This window comes from Ceratotherium simum, chromosome 5 (genome assembly GCF_057802395.1).
Source record: "Ceratotherium simum simum isolate JZ-2026a chromosome 5, ASM5780239v1, whole genome shotgun sequence".
NCBI lineage: Eukaryota > Metazoa > Chordata > Mammalia > Perissodactyla > Rhinocerotidae > Ceratotherium > Ceratotherium simum.
Window position 1 is genome coordinate 57097099 of NC_141904.1, and position 20857 is coordinate 57117955.

The 20857-nt window shown below is 35.9% G+C and overlaps 1 protein-coding gene across 7 annotated transcripts in view; it reads right to left on the reverse strand.

The window, feature by feature from the left end:
* TASOR (transcription activation suppressor) overlaps positions 1 to 20857 on the reverse strand; it is a 49284-nt gene that overhangs the window by 12683 nt on the left and 15744 nt on the right. For all 7 annotated transcript variants that reach the window (XM_014793069.2, XM_087431202.1, XM_087431201.1 and 4 more), the window contains exons 8-16: positions 20750 to 20781; positions 19925 to 20030; positions 18993 to 19096; positions 18809 to 18912; positions 8775 to 8847; positions 8617 to 8688; positions 6941 to 7642; positions 2625 to 3025; positions 1266 to 1407 (exon numbers count right to left, since the gene is read on the reverse strand). In XM_014793069.2, coding sequence (XP_014648555.2) covers positions 1266 to 1407; positions 2625 to 3025; positions 6941 to 7642; positions 8617 to 8688; positions 8775 to 8847; positions 18809 to 18912; positions 18993 to 19096; positions 19925 to 20030; positions 20750 to 20781 — 1736 coding nt within the window. The remainder of the gene's footprint in view (positions 1 to 1265; positions 1408 to 2624; positions 3026 to 6940; positions 7643 to 8616; positions 8689 to 8774; positions 8848 to 18808; positions 18913 to 18992; positions 19097 to 19924; positions 20031 to 20749; positions 20782 to 20857) is intronic.

Here is a 20857-nt window from a genome sequence, read left to right on the forward strand (position 1 = left end):
TGAGGGAAAGCATTCATTAGATTGTAGACTCTCTTCAGATATTGGTGATACCTATTAAGCACCTTTCAGACAACCCCAAATGCTAACAAATCCAAGTATTCCTTCTTTGCCTAAAATAATCCTGAAGGGTCCTTCAGAAATGGGAAGTTGCTTCCCTTTCCATTCCGGTGATGACAGACTATCAATACCCAGATGTTGTGCCTTCAAATGGCTCTGAACATCAACTATGAAGGGGTCTAAATGAGGAATAGTTAGGATAATCATCTTGTACCAACTACCTCCTTATTCTGTTTCTCGCACTCAAGCCAATGTCTCCAGCTCATAAGTGAGTACCAGTTGCCTCTGCACCATCACCTCTAGGCCTCTTGCCTTCTCTGGTAAGTTACTTAGTAGAGAATGGTACTGAAGCCTATGTAAACTCATCAAGTTTTAGAAATTCTTCTCCAAGTCCCTGGAGTTCTCAACAGCTTCTGGGTCACAAGCCAGTCTACTTTTTAACAAAAAGTTGTTTTTTCTTTATAAAGGTTAAATAAAGGTCTAGGAATGGAAGAGTGCCCTGGAAATATTCCCACAAATGCTTAGCTAACAAAGATGAATAAGTACTTGGAATAATATTAAAAGTATTTATATATATGTGTCTATGTGTTTGCACAGAGAAATTAGAATACTGAAAAATGATCTTTCAACATTTGCTAAACTATTCTTGCTCCATGGTTTAATAAGCTTTCTAGGGATATTTGCATTTGATCATTTTAGGCCATTCTCAACAATGATCCAATTTCTGTAAGATAATCCAATATTAAGAAATCAAATTTCCTTCAAATAGATGAACCTCAGCATGACCACTTCTTAGATGATAGTTTGTTATAGTGGAGTTTACTCTAATAACTTGAGAAGATAGCATTTAATTAGCTGCCCAAAGACATCATTTCATCTCTGTAGCTACCTCACATTAGAAACTCAATTTCTGCCAACAATTTTCATTTGGAAGTTTGCATGCTAAATTCCATAGGGAGAGCAAGTATGTTTTAAATCCCTCTGCTTTTAATCGGCTCTTTTGCAGATACCTGCTGATGCTGACCATGAACAGTAACACTCAATGATGAACATTACATTGCTCAAAATAAGACACTGAAGATGTCAGAGTCATGTAAGACGAAGTGCCTAGTGACCCAAGAGTGGAATGCAGAAAAGATGAAACCCTTCAGGAAACTGGTCCCTAAGTAAAACCAAGCAAACCTAAGTCCCAGTATACTTGTTCTTACCTGTAATTGGAATCAGTTTCCAATGTATTTCAGTCTCTTCAACATTATTTGACTTAGATTGTCTACGGAATCCATGTTCAATGGGAACAGTGGGACACAAACTGCAATCTTCAAAATTATTCACGCTAATTAAGTTTGGGTCCTAAAAATTAGAGTACATATTCAATAGCTTTCTTTTCAATTAATCTTCATGTCAAGAATAAACAACTATTTTCTCACAGCATTCACAAGCCAATCTAAATAATACAAATGAGTAAAATCAAAATGGTAAAGTTATAATACTCTAGTCTCAAACTAAAACATAATTTTTTCCTCAAAACATAATTTGATGTTGATTTAGAGCAGAGACTGGTAAAATTTTTCAGCAAAGTGCCAAATATTTTAGTTTTTGTGGGCCAGATACTCAGATACTCTGTCCTGCAACTGTAGTGCAAAAACAGCCATAGGCAATACCTAAACAAAGGGGCATGACTGTGTTCCAATAAAATTTTAGTTACAAAAATAGGCAGTGGGCTGGGTTTGGCCCATGCTCCCATCAACCCGATTTTGAGTATTAAATATGCCAGGAAATGTTAACAATATAGTTTCTCAGTGCCCACCTTACACACCTCTCCAAGTGAGCCTCCTGCCATATCATCTGCCTAAAATAAATATCCCAAAACTATATGGAGAAAACCTAGAGACATGAATTTGACTTTCATTCAAAGTCAGGGAAGAGAAAATGGAAGAACGAGTAAATTAGAAATAAACCCTTAGGAATGTGGTGTCATCCTGGTATTGTTCCCCAGTGATGCAGCCACTTCTTGGGGAGAGATAAAGCTACTTCTCAGCTAGAGATAGTACCCTAAGCACTTATCATAAATAAACTGGATGCCCTGTCAAACAAGGCTGCGAGTCACTTCAGAGGTAATCCTGAAGGCCACTCATTTTCCATTCCTATTTGCATGAGAAATACAAAGTACCTAACCTTGTTTATAACACTGGTATACTCACTTTGGTCACCTTATCTGTCTTACCTTTAGGTTCTGGTACCGCTAACAGAAAGCCAACGTCTTGAGAATTCAATTTTATTATGAAACATTATGGAATTAACCCCCAATAAGCCATTTCTGACAAACAGATTGTCCAGCCTTAACTTTATCAAAACAGGTGAATCTTAGACTATCTATAAGCCTATAAGCAGGAAGGAAAAGAACTATTTCTGCATTTATCTTGTAATAAGGAACAACTTAGAAATACTATCCTGGACAGGTACTTTTATCGTAATATGTATTTTCTTTCTTTTTGAATGGGGGAAAAAACTCATTGAAGCAGACATATATTCACAAAAGCCAAGATAATCACAAGATATATGCTTACTTCTTTCAAATGTAGTTTATGGTCAGTGCCTACTTCACTGGTAGCAACAGGATACTTTAAAGACGTTGTATCAACTTCTAGCAGTGGGCTCTGAGTATCCTTAAAATGGGCATTTTCAATTTTTGCACAAGTAGACTGCTCATATTCTTTCTTATCCGGGGTAGAGTTCAACTCATACTCATGCTTTAGCCTCAGCTCTTCATAGGCATCATCAGTGCTTAATCCTAAGGCTTTGTTGACAGTGTCTGTCAGGGATGCATCAGAATGGCGTGCATTTGCTAGTGTTTCTGATAGCCAATTAAACAGCCTATGGATGTCAGCAATGCTGGAGTTCGAGGTATCCTGCTGCTGCCGTCTCAAGTCAGCATCATGCCCGAGTGAGCCAATAGGCTGTGGAGACTCTGAAGGGAAAAGAGCAAGAAAAGACATCTCTTAAAGTTAAGTTTGGAAGACTAGCATAAAAATAAAATCAAATATACCTAAAAATTAATTATAAGACATTTATGGGCAGGAACTCAATTAAACTACTGGCTTAGATAAGATCCAGCTATCCTACTACTGGGTATTTATCCAAAGAATTTGAAATCAGCAATTCAAAGGAATTTATGCCCCGCTGTGTTCACTGCAGCATTATTCACAACAGCCAAGACGTAGAAGCAACCGAAGTGCCCTGATGCACTGATGAATGATCAAGAAGATGTGGTATATATATACAATGGACTACTACTCAGCCATAAAAAAGACAAAATCATGCCATTTGCAACAACATGGATGGACCTTGAGGGTATGATGTTAAGCAAAATAAGCTGGGAAGATAAACACATGGATAAAGACAACAGATTAGTGGTTACCAGAGGGGAAGGGGGTTGGGGGGTGGGCGAAAGGGGTAATGGGGCACATATGTATGGTGACGGACAAAAATTAGACTATTGGTGGTAAGCATGATGCAGTCTATAGAGAAACTGATAAACAATAATGTACACCTGAAATTACACAATGTTATTAACCATTATGACCTCAACAAATTAACTGAAAAATAAAAATAAAAAACCACGGGCTTACATTTTACAAGTCCATCCATCCCTTACTTTACAAATATGACTGGTTCTAAAATTTTGCACTTAGGTGAAAATCCACATTAAATGAAAGTTTATTTTCATCATAATTTGAAAATTCTATTATGGAGAAATGAGCTTAAACATCATGTTGGCAATGTGGTTGACATATATTAATAACTGTCCTGTAGTTACCTTAAACTCTACCACCAAAATCCCAAAGTCAACCAGGTGCTTTACAACAGATAAAATATGTGCACTTGCTATTTTGCAAAATGTTAGGAGGACATGTAGATTACACTCAAATCTACCAAAAAAAACCATCATTTAATTTTATTTCTATCTCCTCTATACCTATTACAGTTTGTCCTTCAGATACTGGCTGACATTCTTATAATCTAAGCCTTTTCTTGAATGACTAGATTACTTAAATTGATAACAAAGCTAGGATATTAAAGATACAAAATCACCCTGAAGAATCTATACCAAACTTGCACTAAGAACAAAAAGCACTACGAGAGAAAACATGTTAAGACATGGCTCCAAGCAGGTATAAATCAGGGTAATCTGCACCACCAATATATTAAAAAACTTGCAAAGGGAGTAGACATTCAGAAAGTCATGTGCTTGAAGAGGCTAAAGCCTCAGTAGATGTCAGGATTTCCAATTTAGGTAGGGTATAATGTACCAGAGCAAAAAAAAAAAAGTTAGAAACAACAGACTACATACTGTATGATTCTAATTATATGAAATGACAGAACAGGCAAAACCAATCCATAGAGACAGAAAATAGATCAGTGGTGAGGTGGGGTGAGACGCACTACAAAGGAGCACAAGGCAATTTTTGGGGGTAATGAAAATGTTCTATATATTGGTATATTGTTCTATATACTGGTGGTAACATGAGCTATCAAAACTCAGCAAACTGTGCACTTAAAATGGGTGAACTATATATAAATCATACCTCAAAAAAGCTGACGTTAAGGGGGATAGGAGGGATAGAAGGTTACTTTTCATAAAATGAGTGGGTTCACTACCTAATCAAAATCACCATATTTTATAAGCTAGAATCCAACTTTTAAATTTCTACTTTTAAAAATCAGAAATAAAGAGTGCAAAATGACTAGAAAGAAACACAAGTGAGGAACACCTAGAAATTCAAGTCTGATCGTCACTAGTTCTAATTTATGCTATCTACCCCTTCTACCCTGCCCTATTTCTCCTTGGGTCTCTTGTAATTAGCATGGCATTCTCACCATTTTAACTACTGATAAAGCCTGATTTTCACCCACAACTATTTTTTCACATATACAAAATTAGTCAATTATCAGCTTAATAACAGTACCAAAATTTAAGTATCTTGCCTACTATGTGCTCAGTGTTAGGAAATACAGCCAATGCTTCGGAGTCAGGCAGAACTGAGTTCAAACGTGGATTAGTGAGCTACATAATTTTAGGTAAAGTTATTTAACTTCTCTGAAATGGTTTTCTCATCTATAAAATAAGGGTAACAGTGTCTACTACTCAAGAACTAAAGAAATCCATATATGTAAAGCACCTAGCACATAGTAAGCACCTAACTCTCAAGACACAAGTCAACAGTATAAGACAGCATGGATCACCAAGCATTAACAGGTTCAGCAGAGAACAGAAATCAAGTATAAGCTAAAGGAGATGAAAACCACCTCGGAGCAGAACAGCCAGAAAGCTAAAGAGAGATCTGAACTGCAAAGATATGAGGCTTGAGAGAAATGAAAGATGCTTCAGGCAACAAGAAAAAGAAGTAAAAAGCTGACCATGACATATTCTGGGGAGAGAAGGATGAGCCTTAACCAAGGGGCATGTTCTGAAAGAAGAGCTGGAAACATGGCTACCACCACCCCCCGCAGGCTGGACATGACCAGTCTATAACAAAGCCTTGAAAAATGAATACAGAAGCTGAAATTGTTTTGCAAATTTTGCAAACTGGCAAAGGAATATGGAGAAGAACATGATACGGAAACGAGTGATAGAACCCAGGCAGGCCACCCAGGAGATAAGAACAAGGATAAAAACATTAGGAAGAAAAAGAGAACACAAGTCAAGTAAAGATAAAAACCTGAAAGTTATTGAAGAGAAGAGCACTGTCAAACAGAAATTTCTGCAATGATGGAAATGTTCTCTATCAATACAGTGGTGTGGGCTGGTAAAATGTACTGGTATAAGGCAGGAAATGAATTTCTCTTACATTTTAATTAATTTAAACTTAAATAATACGTGGCTAGTGGCTACCATATTGGAAGTGCAGGAAGAGTGGAAGTAAAGGAGAGCAGATAAGTGAAAAGCAACTAAGGATACGAACTCGGATTGCTAAGAGAACAGTGTAACAAGGACACTGATCTGACTAACCTAGACAGTTCTGAGACACACTGAATTTTAAAGCATACAAGTAAAACTTGCCTAGTAGGAAACAGAGGAATGGAATACTCAGATCTGCCGTAATCAACAAAAATAGCAGCAGCAGCAGCACAAAATGTAGATCGTTATATCAAAGGTCCCTGAAAGCGAAGGTTCGAACACATTTCATACTTATGGACTAGCAGTGTAGAGATCTTAAAAATTTAGATGAAAAAATGTTTTAAATTGCTTGTAATGTTGAAACACACACTTAGGAGAAGGGTCTCCCATTTTTGTCTCTTTCTGTCAACTAAAACAAAACAAAGAAAAATAGAAAAAAGAAAAAGCCAAACATATTACCGGACTCCTGGGGTGGGAAAAAATACATGTATGCATCTAAGAAATTTCATTTGAAAGTTCGTTTCATTAAGCAACATCCTTAAAGAACCCAATATTCTATGTTGTACTTTTCCAATTATAAAATTAAAGGAATATAAAAGGACAGGAACTCCAATTAGTAGGATAATAGCTAAGCATACTTTATTTTCTCATATTAGCCTAAGCTACACAATTCAGAAATGTGATATACTAAGGCAGGAGTTGACAAATATTTTCTGTAAAGGACCAGACAGTAAATATTTTATGCTTCGGGGCCATACAGTCTCTGTTCCAACTCTGCCATTATAGCATGAAAGCAGCTATATACACATAACGAATGTGTGTGGCTATATTCCAATAAAACTTTCTTCACAAAAACAGGGGACAGGCTATATTGGCTCTCAGGCTGTAATTTGCAGAACTCTGTACTAAGAGAAAGGACAGAACTACTTTACTATATTTTTGGTTGTTATTTTTATACTATATAAGAGCAATATGATATCTTACCTTCATACAGATGGCAATTTTCAGATAAATTACTGGTTTTGGCGAGCTTTCTCATATTTTCAGGTAGATCCTCAAGCTTCCTCTTCAAGACAGTTTTGCTTCTCATATCTTCTGTGTCTGAGTCCCCACCCACATTCTTTTTCCTACACTGAATTAAATTAATCAATTCTTTGACTCTATCCTTATCATAATCCAAAGAGTGACATGACTTCTGTTTTCTAGGTTTAATAGTTTCACCCCTTGAGTTATTTCGTTTTCCAAATTTCATTTTTGTACCATTCATTTCTTCTTCTTGGCCTTCATAATCTGAAAGTGGACTGAACTGTTGAAGTTTTCTATTTTCTTCAAATAGCTCTTTTAATTTACAAATAGGTAACTGATACATTTCTGGCCGAAAAATATAGGTATGCAAACAATTATCAATATGGGATTTATTTTTTGGAGCTGAGTATAAGAATTTTTTATCATCTAATCGTGAATCATATGGAAACATGATAAACTCTCGTTTACCTGAACCAAAACCTCGCTTAAAAAATTCACTTACATACTTTTCAACAACAGAATGAAAATTTATAGTATTTATACTTTTGAATTCCTTTCGACACTGAATCAAAGCAAACTGTAAAAACTGAGTTATTTTTAATACATCTGGCATGCTCTCATGTCTCTCCTGTGGTACTGCATTGGTTGAACCTTTTTGAGCTGTAAACAAACAAAAAAAAGCAAACCATGTTAACAATCAAGAAACTAATCAAACACAGATCAATATATTGTCAAAGAGATGTAACAACATTCATACATTAATGGAGAACCAAACTAGTATGTATCCTAATACATATATGTAATATAGAAATATATGAATAGCATGCTTCTAAGTCCAGGAGTCTAAAATGGTCCAATAAGAAACTAAAATGAAACTGCAGAACATATTTTTAAAGGGAAACATACCCACTCATTGAAGATCTTTTTTATTTCTTATTGTCCCTAGATAATTCAACTAGTGGCAAGCAAAACGTAAGGAGAAATAAAGAGGCAGGGCAATATCTGAGGCTCCTAGCAAGACAGTCCTGCAAATGATAGCAGTATCACTTTTTCCTGTTATAACGTAACGACTTGAACTTTACATGAACTCTCTATCCCCATAAGCAGATATATAGGCACTGAGTCGCTACAATTGAGAATCTCATTCTCATCTAATAAATAGTGAAACCCATTAGATGGAACTTTACCTTAATATAGCATTAAAATTAGTTCTTAGAAACAGTGAATAGCAACTTTTCTTTAACATCAGTGTTAAAAATTCTTATTAACTTCGAATGGCCTAACATTTAACCTAGCACATAATGCCTTTATACTTGCTAAAATTTGAATGCAAAAATGAACTAAGCTAAAAAATCTTATAATAATATAAAACCCTGAAAAACTAAGCTATAGTATTGTTACAATTACAACCGTTTATTTTATGAAAACACTGATAAAACCCAAATAATTTTTCATAATTAAAAAAAAAAATCAAGTCATATAATTTGTGTTTTATATTGCTAATACCTCTTAATACCTCCAGTATTTCCCAAAACATGATGTAAGAAAGATAAAATGCTTAGTGAGTTATCTGGAAATTTTCAATAAAATGTAGGTATTATACGTAACTAGATTTAGATATTCAAAGAACTTACCAGTAACTATGCCTCTAGGTTCTTGAAACAGAAACAAAGCATGTAGGACTCGAGGCTTGGCAGTTGGATGTTCTAAAAAAACAGAAGTCAAATTCATTAGCAATGCGTTTTAACTAAAAAGTTAAAAAAGAATTATAAAAACAAGAGAGATCACCTACCATATGGAGAAACCATTTGACAAGGAGAGAGAAGAAAAAGGTATCCTCGATCTCCCAAAGGTTTAACAAGAACCTGCATTTTTGAAAGAGGGAAGGAGTTGAATCTGCTTTATTATTACTCACCATACAGCAGACACACAGCAATTTTTACTAATTATAAAGAAAACAAAAAGTTCTTGATCATCTTTTTAGGAAAAATATTGCTACTGAATTACTTAAAATCTCTTTCCACCAACTCTCTGATTAACAGGATTCCAATGAAACAAAAAGTCCTCAGTTTTCTTAACTTTAATAAGAAAATATTACTGAAAGAATTCCCCTAATTAACTGTGAAACCAGCTTGTTGATTTTTCCTTGAAGCTAAAATACAAGGACCAAACTAAGGACTTCAAATATTTTCCTCAGCAATTCAAAAGACAATTATGTTATTAATTGCCAAGGCAGTGTGCTGGATGTTGGAGATATAAAACAAGTATGACACAAATGCTGCCTTTTAAGAGTTCAGGCTAATCTCAAATGAAATGTGTTGCTATAATCTAATTCTTCACACATTTAACGAACATCTTTCACATGTAAGGCAATTTTCCTTGCCAGAGATAATGTCAAACACAAGCAACACAAGATCCTTGATTCTGAATAGTTTATAATTGGGCGGAGAGAGTAACACAAGAAATATCAATAATTAGATAAGACAGAAAAGTTCTCTAAAAGATTTACAAAGCAACGGGAAGGGAAAAAATACAGTTTGTTTATGGTTGGAAAAAATACTTAGTGTACTGAAAGTGGATTCTGAAGGATGGGTACACTGCCAAGACCCTGAGATTGTGGGAAGCACATTTCAATAGAGGCAACATCATGAGCAAAGGCAGAGTTATAATATAATGGACAGTTTGCAGGCATCAGAGCACTTATGATTGGCAAAAAGGTGAGGACAGAGTAGGATAAACGTATAAGACAAATGGGCTAGATGGTATAAAGACAAGAATGCCAGGTTAGCCAGGAATGCCCTTGAAACTAAACCCTTGTAAACTGGAGTGTTCCCTAAAAAACAAAAAATCTTTGACAGCACCGTGTAGGAGAGGAAAGAAAATGATGTAACGTGAAGAATTCAGTTCAGGGGCTATTGCAATAGTTCACAATATTTTTGGATTAAAGAAAGGGTAAGTAAAGGAAGAACTGAGCATGGCAGTAGAACACAAAAGGATATTCAGATTCTGAAAGAAAATTTGTGCTACCTAAATTCCTATTAAACAATTCCAGTAAACCAAGTCTGTGTAAGAATCAACAATTTAAAGGACAAGAAGTGACTTTGCTACCAATTTACATTTAATAAAAACACTGAACACTCAAAAGTAAGGTGGACAAGGTACCTGCAGAATTTTTGTTTCAGACTCAAACACTTTTATCCAAAATGTTTTATACATCATATCCCTTTTAACATTTTACCCAGCTTCTGGTTGTCAGAACAGGAAGCTGGGAAGCATGAATGAGATTTTCATGTTTTGTGCTCACTGAGGAAAAACAGATTCTTTTAACTTCTTACCCACTCCAAATACCAGGTTTTTTAAATTCCACTGGCTTAGTGGCCTAAAGACCCTTGTCCTCTAAGGGGTTTCAATGTCCGCAGAGACCCATGGAGCACCAGGACTCTACACCCAGAAACAACACTCAGGCAGAGAGAGGCCCTGAGCCCGAAGAAACACTTTCAACCCTGTAGAAAAGGAAATACCTGTGAACCCTGTGCTCCTGCTGCCTCTATTTATTACAGCTACTGTTTCTTTCCCCCTCAGAAAACAATATTAACCCAGTCTGTAGATTTTTGTTACTTGATTCTACTATTTTGACTTTCCAGATAACATTACAGGTAATGTGGTACAAAAACAAAAATGCATTAAAAATATAAAATATTAAGCTCACAATCTTAAATCACCAAGCTTAGGAGGAGATAAGCTACCCTAAGTAAAATTCAGCAGAAACAACAGATTCAAATACCTAAGGACTTCAAACTGGAATTATCAGATGCAATATACAAAACAACAGGTATGAAATGTTTAAAGAAATAAACAAAATAATTGGCAGAATTGAGAACATGTTCACACAAAAATTGGTACACAAATGTTCATAGCAGCAATATTCATAATAGCCAGACTGGAAACAATTGATGAATGGACAAACAAAATGTGGCATTATCCACAATGAATTATTATTCAGCCAGAAAAAGGAATGAAGTACTGATACATGTTGCAACATGCATGAACCTTAAAAGTATTATGCTAAGTGAAAGAAGCCAGGCACTAAAGGCCACATAGTGCAGGACTCCACTTATATAAAATGTCCAGAATACATACATCCATAAAGATAGAAGTAGATTAGTGATCACCAGGGACTGGGAGGAGGAAGAAATGCGGAGTGAAGGCTTAATGGGTGTTGAAAATGTCCTGGAATTAGATATTGGTGATGGTTACAGAACATTGTGAATTTACTAAAAATCACTAAATTGTACACTTTAAATGACTAAAACGGTGAATCTTATTTCAATAAAAAAAAAAAAGGAATATCAGAATATAATCTCCACCTCCTAGAACAGTGCCTGGCACATAACAGGTACTCAATAAATATTTCTGAAAGAACTAACAAGAACCTGTTTACTAAAAAAAAATGATCAGGGGGCTGGCCCCGTGGCGTAGTGGTTAATTGCGTGCGCTCTGCTGCTGGCGGCCCGGGTTCAGATTCCAGGCACACACCGACACACCGCTTGTCAGGCCATGCTGTGGCAGTATCCCATATAAAGTAGAGGAAGAGGGGCATGGATGTTAGCTCAGGGCCAGTCTTCCTGAGCAAAAAGAGGAGGGTTGGCGTGGATGTTAGCTCAGGGCTGATCTTCCTCACAAAAAAAAAAAAAAAGATCAGGCAGATCTCAAAAAGAATCAAATATAACTTTTAGAAATCAAAAATAATCTTTATGAAATTAGAAACTCAATGAATGAATTAAACAGTAAATTAGACACAGCTAAAGACAGAATTTGTAAACCAGAAGATGGCTATGACGAAATTACTCAGAATGCAGCACAGAGAAACAAGTAGATGGAAAACACAAGAGAGGTTAACAGACACGGAGAACAAAATGAAAAGGTCTGACACATGATGCTTCAGAGTCCTAGAAAGACAGTCTAAAGATAATGAAGGAGGGGCCAGCCTGGTGGCGTAGTTGGTGCGCACACTCCACTTCATCAGCCCGGGGTTTGCAGGTTCAGATTCTGGGCGCATACCGACGCACTGCTTGCCAAGCCATGCTGTGGCGGCGTCCCATATAAAGCAGAGGAAGGTGGGCATGGACGTTAGCCCAGGGCCAGTCTTTCTTAGCAAAAAGAGGAGGACTGACAACAGATGTTAGCTCATGGCCAATCTCCCTCACCAAATTAATTAATAACCCTACAATGGTCTCTAAGTGTTCAAGTGAAAAGAAGAGTCGTATGTCTCTCACTTTAAATCGAAAGCTAGAAATGATTAAGCTTAATGAAAAAGGCAGGTCGAAAGCTAAGCCTCTTGCACCAAACAATTAGCCAAGTTGTGAATGCAAAGGAAAAGTTCTTGAACTTCAGTGAACACACAAATGATAAGAAAGCGAAACAGCCTTATTGCTGATATGGACAAAGTTTTAGTGGTCTGGATAGCTCAAAGCAGCCACAACATTCTCTTAAGCCAAAGCCTAATCCAGAGCAAATCACTACCTCTCTTCAATTCTATGAAGGCCAAGAGAGGTGAGGAAGCTGGCAGAAGAAAAGTTTGAAGCTAGCAGAGGTTGGTTCATCAAGTTTAAAAAGCCATCTCCATAAACATAAAAGTGCAAGGCGAAGCAGCAAGTGCTGATGTAGAAGCTGCAGCAAGTTATCCAGAAGATCTAGTTAAGATAATTGATGAAGATGGCTACTAATGAACATGGCCACACTAGATTTTCAATGTAGACAAAACAGCCTTATATTGGAAGATGCCATCTAGGACTTTCACAGCTGGAGAGAAGTCAATGCCTGGCTTCAAAGCTTCAAAAGGCAGGCTGACTCTCTTGTTAGGGTCCAATCCAGTTGGTGACTAAGTTGAAGCCAATGCTCATTTACCATTCTGAAAATCCTAGGGCCCTTAAGAATTATGCTAAATCTACTCCGCCTATGCTCTGTAAATGGAACAACAAAGCCTAGATGACAGCACATCTGTTTACAACATGGTTTACTGAATATTTTCAGCCCACTGTTGAAACCTATTGCTCAGAGAGATTCTTTTCAAAATATTACTGCTCATTGTCATGCACCTGGTCACCCAAGAGCTCAGATGGAGATATACAATGAGATTAATGCTGTTTTCATGCCTGATAACACAACATCCATTGTGCTGCCCATGGATCAAGGAGTCATTTCAACATTCAAGTCTTATTATTTAAGAAATAGATTTTGTAAGGCTATAGCTGCTATAGGTAGTGATTCCTCTGATGGATTTGGGCTAAGTAAATTGAAAATCTTTTGGAAAGAATTCACCCTTCTAGATGCCATTAAGAACATTCGTGATCCATGGGAAGAGGTCAAAATATCAACATTAACAGGAGTTTGGAAGAAGTTGATTCTAGCCTTCATGGATGACTTTGAGGGCTTCAAGACTTCAGTGGAGGAAGTAACCATAGATGTGGTACAAACAGCAAGAAAACTAGAATTAGAAGTAGAGCTGGAAGATGTGACTGAATTGCTGCAATCTCATGATAAGACTTTAACGGATGAGAAGTTGCTTCTTATGGATGAGCAAAGAAAGTGGTTTCTTGAGATGGAATCTACTTCTGGTGAAGATGCTGTGAAGACTGTTGAAATGACAACAAAGGATTTAGAATATGACATAAACTTAGTTGACAAAGCAGTAGCAAGGTTTGAGAGGACTGACTCCAATGTTGAAAGAAGTTCTACTGTGGGTAAAATGCTATCAAACAGCATTGCATGCTACAGAGAAATTGTTCCTGAAAGGAAAACTCAACCAATTGAGGTAAACTTCATTGTTGTCTTATTTTAAGAAATTGCCACAGCCACCCCAACCTTCAGCAACCACTACACTGACCAGTCAGCAGTCATCAACATTAAAGCAAGACCATCTACTAGTACAAAGATTATGACTCGCTGAAGGCTCAGATGATGGTTAGCATTTTTTAGCAATAAAGAACTTTTTAAATTAAGGTATGTATATTGATCTTTTAGACATAATGCTACTGAACACTAAATAGACTACAGGATAGTATAAACATAACTTTCATATGCACTGGGAAACCAAAAAATTTGTGTGACTCACTTTATTGCGGTGGTCTGAAACCGAACCCACAATATCTCCAAGGTATGCCTGTAACCATCTTGATAAATGCAATAAATAAACAAATAAATAAATAAAGCATTCAATAAAATTAAAAATCCATTCACAGTTAAAAAAAAAAAAAGGAAAAATTTTAAACTGATATAGGCTTCCCACCTAATGGTTAATGTTAGAAGTGTTCTTTTGAAAATCAAGAAGACAAGAATGCCTACAATCACCGTTTTTATTCAACATCGTACTAGAGATCCTAGATTGCATAGTAACACAGGAAAAAGAAATAAAGAGCATAAAGACTAGAGAGGAAAAAACAAAACAATGTTGCTCCCAGATAATGACATCTATGTAACAATCCCAAAGAACGTACAAAAATAAATTATGCAAATTTCATATACTGATCTGAGATAAAATCGATATATAAATGTCAATTACATTTCTATACACACAAACAGAAAATGTACTGAAATGGAAAACAGTGTTTATAACATCATCAAAAAATATAAGATGTCTCGGGACAAATCTAACAAAAAATGAGCAAGACTTGTATCCACAAAATTATAAAACTCTTAAAAGAATACCCTAGAGAAGTAGAGATAATCTTGTTCATGGATAAGACAGCTATCACACAGACGTCAATTCTCTCAAAATTTGATCTACAAATTTAACACAATTCCAATAAAAAAAATCCCAACAGGGTTTTTTTTGGGGGGGCAGGGGGGACGTAACAACCTGATTATAAAATTTCTTGAAAAAACGCTGAATCTCAAATAGCAAAACACTCCTAAGAAGGATTAAAAAAGTGGGGCAATTTGCCCTACCTGGTATCAAGACTCTTTAGTGAAGACAGGATGGTTTATTCAGTAAATGGTTCAGGAACAACTTGTTATTCATATGGGGGGAAAAAAACGAAGGTGGATTTCTATAGTATATCACGCAAAAAACAAAAAGCAAAACAATATATACATATTTTCAAAGTCTTAAGTGCCAAAGGCAAAATCATAACACATTCAGAAGAAAATATAGGGCAGTATCTGTAAGACCTAGGGGGAAGGAAAAATTTCTTAAAGAAGTCACCAACAGCGCTTAACATTCAGGCAGATAAATTCAACTACATTAAAGTTAAGAATATCTGTTCTTCAAAAAACACCATGAGTAAAAAGTAAAAAGGCAAGCACAAATTATTAAAAAAAAAACAATTATAGCATACATAGCTGAGTATTAGTACCCAAAATATATATAAATCTCCTCAAATTAGTAAGAAAACATAAGCCACTCAGAGGAAAAACAGGCAACTGACCATTAAAAGACGTAAATTTATGAAAGGATGATCAACTCATCGTAGTGCAGGAAAATACAAGCTAAAATCACAATAAGATACTATTTTACACCTACCAGAATGGCAAGATTTTGCCAAAGTCTAACTAAACCAAGCAATTGTGAGTATGTGAATTAACCGGAACTTCCTGGTATTGGGGGGGATATAAATTGGTACAACCACTTAAAATAATATGGCATTATCTTATAAAGCCAGTCACGTGCCTATATTATGATTCAAGAATTCTACTTATAGATAATAAATCTAATATATTATATACCTGAGAGAAAAAATCTTGTACATGTACATCAAGAGATATGTAGACGAATGTTCACATCACAGACAATATTCAAATTTAGGGATCTCTCATTTTTTTTTTTTTAAGAATTAACTTGGGCCGGCCCCGTGGCTTAGCGGTTAAGTGCGCGCGCTCCGCTACTGGCGGCCCGGGTTTGGATCCCAGGTGCGCACCGACACACCACTTCTCTGGCCATGCTGAGGCCACGTCCCACATACAGCAACTAGAAAGATGTGCAACTATGACATACAACTATCTACTGGGGCTTTGGGGAAAAAAAAAAAGGAGGAGGATTGGCAATGGATGTTAGCTCAGAGCCGGTCTTCCTCAGCAAAAAGAGGAGGATTAGCATGGATGTTAGCTCAGGGCTGATCTTCCTCACAAAAAAAAAAAAAAAAAGGAATTAACTTGACTTACCACCAACCAAAAGAGAGCTCATATAATTTCACTTATTTCATAAATCTCCCTGTGGGAAAATAAAACATCCCTGGATTTCTCAGTGCTCCTGCAAAAAAGCCCTAGCCTTCTGATAGGCAGAAATGTATACGATATAAAGATAGGAAATGTTTGCTTTAATTCCCTCCAGAAATATTTTACTCTTCACATATTTTAAGAATTAGATCTGTAGCCAATCATCTAGTCAATTGCTCCAACCCAAAAGGATAATTAAAGTTTTCTTATTTCCCTGAGAGTGCCAAGTAGGTACACACGAGGGCCAAGAGGTTACAGCACAGATTAGGTTCCTAGGTTAAGTCCCAAGATGCCAGGAAGACTAAAGAGCTATCTCCCTAGGTATTTACATTTTAAGGTGGAATGAGTCACAGGAATCTGGAGATGTCTTTAGGTCCAAGAGGGCCACCTGGCTCCTAAAGAGATTTTATTTATTTACCAAAGAGTTGAAATTAATATTCATTATATTTCAAGGAGACCTTTTCAGGAGGGGAGGGAGCTAGCTGCCTCCTTCCCTTTATAAGCAAAGAAAAATCATTTTTCCTCATCTCTTGCCTATGGAATAGCCAGATACTTGCATAGGCTAATTAACCTCTCTCTCATTGTGTTGCCCTAAGGGTAAGGACTAGGGCAAAGGAGGGCTAACTCATTTACTACTTACTTTGAAGTCTTCACTAAATCTGTCTGATCTAGAACACCTCGTGTACGTAATTCAGGATAAAATTATTAAGAATCCAATAGCCCCAATGCACCTCCCATTACCATGAGAATGAATTTTGCAGGAAAAGGGGTAGCTACACAAAATACCTATGTCCATTAGATTCACACAGTGTGAACTATGGAATGCCCGTGCCCTCTAAGATCTACGATCTTACTTTACTTCTTGATTCTGGGAAGACCCCATTCTCCATGAACCTAATATAATACCTACTCAGGCAGAGACCAAATGCCAGTATCCTTCCTATGCTGAATCTCACCATTAGGAACTCAACAGATACTGTAATTTTTTGATAAACTCCTCACTGTCCAGACTCTCAATACTCATTCTCTGAAATGTAAGGACCAAACAGATTTGGATAACTCAATATCCCACTATATCCAACCTAGTATCTAAACTTTCATTTTCACTTTCTGAACTCAAGAATTGAACAGATTTTGATCATGAGGAATACTTGTATTACAGACAGGCTTTCAGAGGAAAACAAGAAATGTACATATAAGAGTATGTTCATATGTAGTGAATCTGCATGTGTGTGCGTGTGCACATGTGGGTGTTCTATGACGCCTAAGCCCAAAGGTTTCTAGCAGGTTAGTAAAAAAAATTATTGCTATGTATCCACCAATTCATAAGTGTATAAACTCTGCCTAAAAGTTTTGTATATAATGTGACTCTCTCATCTATAAACAATGGAATGGTTAAGCAAATATATATGCATACAACAAAACTCTATGTAGCCATTAAAAATGAAGTTGCAGGTTCTGAAAATCAGTGACATAAATCTCCATTTGACTGCCTAGAAATTGAGGCTCAACAAAATGAGGAGTACAAAGAAGTCAACTGCTGTAAAACTTGATTAAATGGCATACCTGCGCAAAAACTTCTCTCCTTCTCTACTGGAATATCCCATCAACATTTAAACATGAGCTCATCTATCTCATGTTAATAGAAAACTTGGAATAGCCACTCCTCTTCTCTGCAACCAGCTTCTCTCCTTCAGCTAACTGTACAAATTAGCTTCACATATTCATTTTCCATTCATTCCTGAACCCATCACAATCTGATGACTTAATCCCTCTACTGAAACTCAATCTAGTCAGTATCTATTAAATTGGATACTACCTAGTAAATATCTCTTAAATCAGTCTCTTCTTATATCATCATTCTTACCTTTCTCATCCAACCCACCATCACCCTCTAATGTAATAGTTTCCTATCTCATCTCCCCACTTCAATGCATTCTCTACAGAGTAACGAAGGTAAACTTTCGAAATACAGATCTGATCACGTTGCACACACAATCAACACCTCATTCCACTCCCTTTAAAATCCTTTGCTCTTAGGATCAAGTCCAAACTTCCAAACATCTGAACATTGTCTGCGTGATACAATAGGACATAGCCCCCTACACACTTTTCCAGTCTCATGTTCTACTACTTTCCCCCAACTACCAGACTGTTCTTTTATCCCTTCAACCTCTCCAAGTGCCTTGTTATTTTTGGGTCTTCAATTTAACACTGTCTCTACTGGAACAAACCACACCTATCTAAGTAACTCCATTTATCCCTCGGTATAATCCAGAAGAACAGTCTCTTCGTCTCATTCTTTACTAAACTATATATTCTGCATAAGAAAATGATATTCAATAAATATTTGTTGAATATCACAGTCACAATCACAAAATACAATAAAGTTACTTCATGGGGAAGACTAGTTTATAGAAGGTCTAGTGTCATGGTTAAAAATAAGAGTACCAGAGGCCATAGTAAAATGCTGTTAACTAAATGGTAGCAACACAGAGACCTTGTGGTACTTTCAGAGGTAAAAATGAAATAAACTGAGATATTAATATGATCACTTATTAATATGCATGTTTCTAAGGGAGAATGAGGAACATTTTAAAACCTTTCACTCACAAGTTTTTCTTTCTCTAGTTTTTGCAGTAAACTCTCCATGTTACTTCCAATTCTTGTCTTTTCTACAACTTCATAAAGGCTGCAATACATTCCATTCTTCAAAACTGACGTAAGAAAAAATACATAGTAAATATTCAAATCAAGTCTGCTTCTTATGTATTTCAGTAAAATTAAATTACTTTACCTTCATTTGGACCTAAGTATGTTTCCTTATAAAACAACGCTGGCGGGATTTTCTGTTTCAGATGATCAATACTCATAACCGTTTCAACATCTAACTTCTCAGGACTGAAAGAAAATTGAAAAAGCATGTTTGCCTTACCTGTATTTTTAACTCATACATAATAGCAATGTTATCTTTCTCTCTCTCACACACACACACGTATCTTGATGGAAAACGGAAGAGCATATTTATTAATATTGCACTTTATTCTAAAGAGGATTTGATATGGGAAGTCCAGATACATGCACAGGTAGGTAGACAGCCTGACAATATTACCAACTTTTCCTCTTTAAGCCAGAAGCTAATCCTATATGCCAAATTTACTAACCACAAAGGATAAAAGGTTGTCATTTTATTAAAGACAATTCAAGTATGAACTATTAAAATAATCTTCAAACATTTATGAAGGTCCATAACGTCTACTGCGGTGGTAGCAAAAGATCACTTGAGACCTTTCTATTTCAACACATGTTGCACAAGCCTGAAAACAGCCTATAAATTTTAACTTAACTCACCACATAAAGCTGTTTCCAACAACGAACTGATAACTTTTAAGTCTATCATGTTCAAATTGCTAAATGAAACAGATATCTAATTAGGATAAAACTTTGAAAAATCACTTTTAAGATTAAATATCACTAAGAACAAGTTTTATGCCACAAATATGACTATTTAGCCCATCCTCAAATGAAGGCAGAAAAGCAAAGAGCTCACCTTACCAAATAAGTTTCTGAAGTTATCAAATCAATCTTTTTTAAAACAAACTAATATTTATATTTAAGTTCTTACAGACCAAAGTAAAACCTAAATATAAGTAAGAAAAAAGAGCAAAAGAAGAAACTGAACAATTAGCAACCACTAATTGCTATTTTCTTGTAATATAACATACTTACAGCTTGATAGGCAAAAAAGCACGAGTGGCTGACCTCAGAGAAATGTAACACAAAAGCTTTCCTTTATTTAAAAGCTGTCCCTTCCACAAGGTGTAGTTATATTTATCTAAATGAAAAGAATAATGACACAATTCAGCCTCTTGGCAGCTCAGAAGCAAATATATGTTTACCAGAAATATGGGGAAAAAATCTAGAAAAAAGGTTTAAAGAGAACAACAACAACAAAAACTTGACATTCTATTTACAGGAGAGTTCGAACATTAGGATTTTTGTTTCAGGTATGTTTTCCCCTACAAAACTATTCTAGCTGCCAAGAATAACAAATTTATTTGTCTAAATGTCCTCATATCAGAAAGCTGAGGAGCAAAGAATACAGTTACTGCCCTCTTATTTCTCCCAAAGGAGACTATACTAAATCCAGTTAACTACACGAATTCCCATGTTTAATACCGTCTACTCGTTCTCTTTTCATTGTGGAGAAACCTGAAGATACAAAATGTCACCATAGCTTTAATCTTCTCTATCTCTTCTAAATTCTAAACCTCTGATGAATTTAACACTTTTAAAAGGCTGAGTTGTGAAACTTGCTTTATTTTTTACCTTTATCAAAGTGCTAAAACCAGCAGCAGCAGCAGCTTCTCAAAGGAAACCTTGTTTGGACAACCAAATGTTGATGCTACAACATAACATGGCCTCACCCTCTTTTTCATACTTTGCAGATTCCCATTCATTATAAAAATAAAAAACGGACTTAATTATTAATTTTTTATTTGTACTTATTCTTTCGATTTATAAAACTGAAGGAAAGAAATATGAGAGTCTTACCTGTGTTTCTATCTGCATTAAAGCTGTTAGATCTATAAATAAATTTTTAAAAAGAAAAGAAAAACATTACTGATGGGTAACAACATGAAAGTTAACATTCAGGACCTT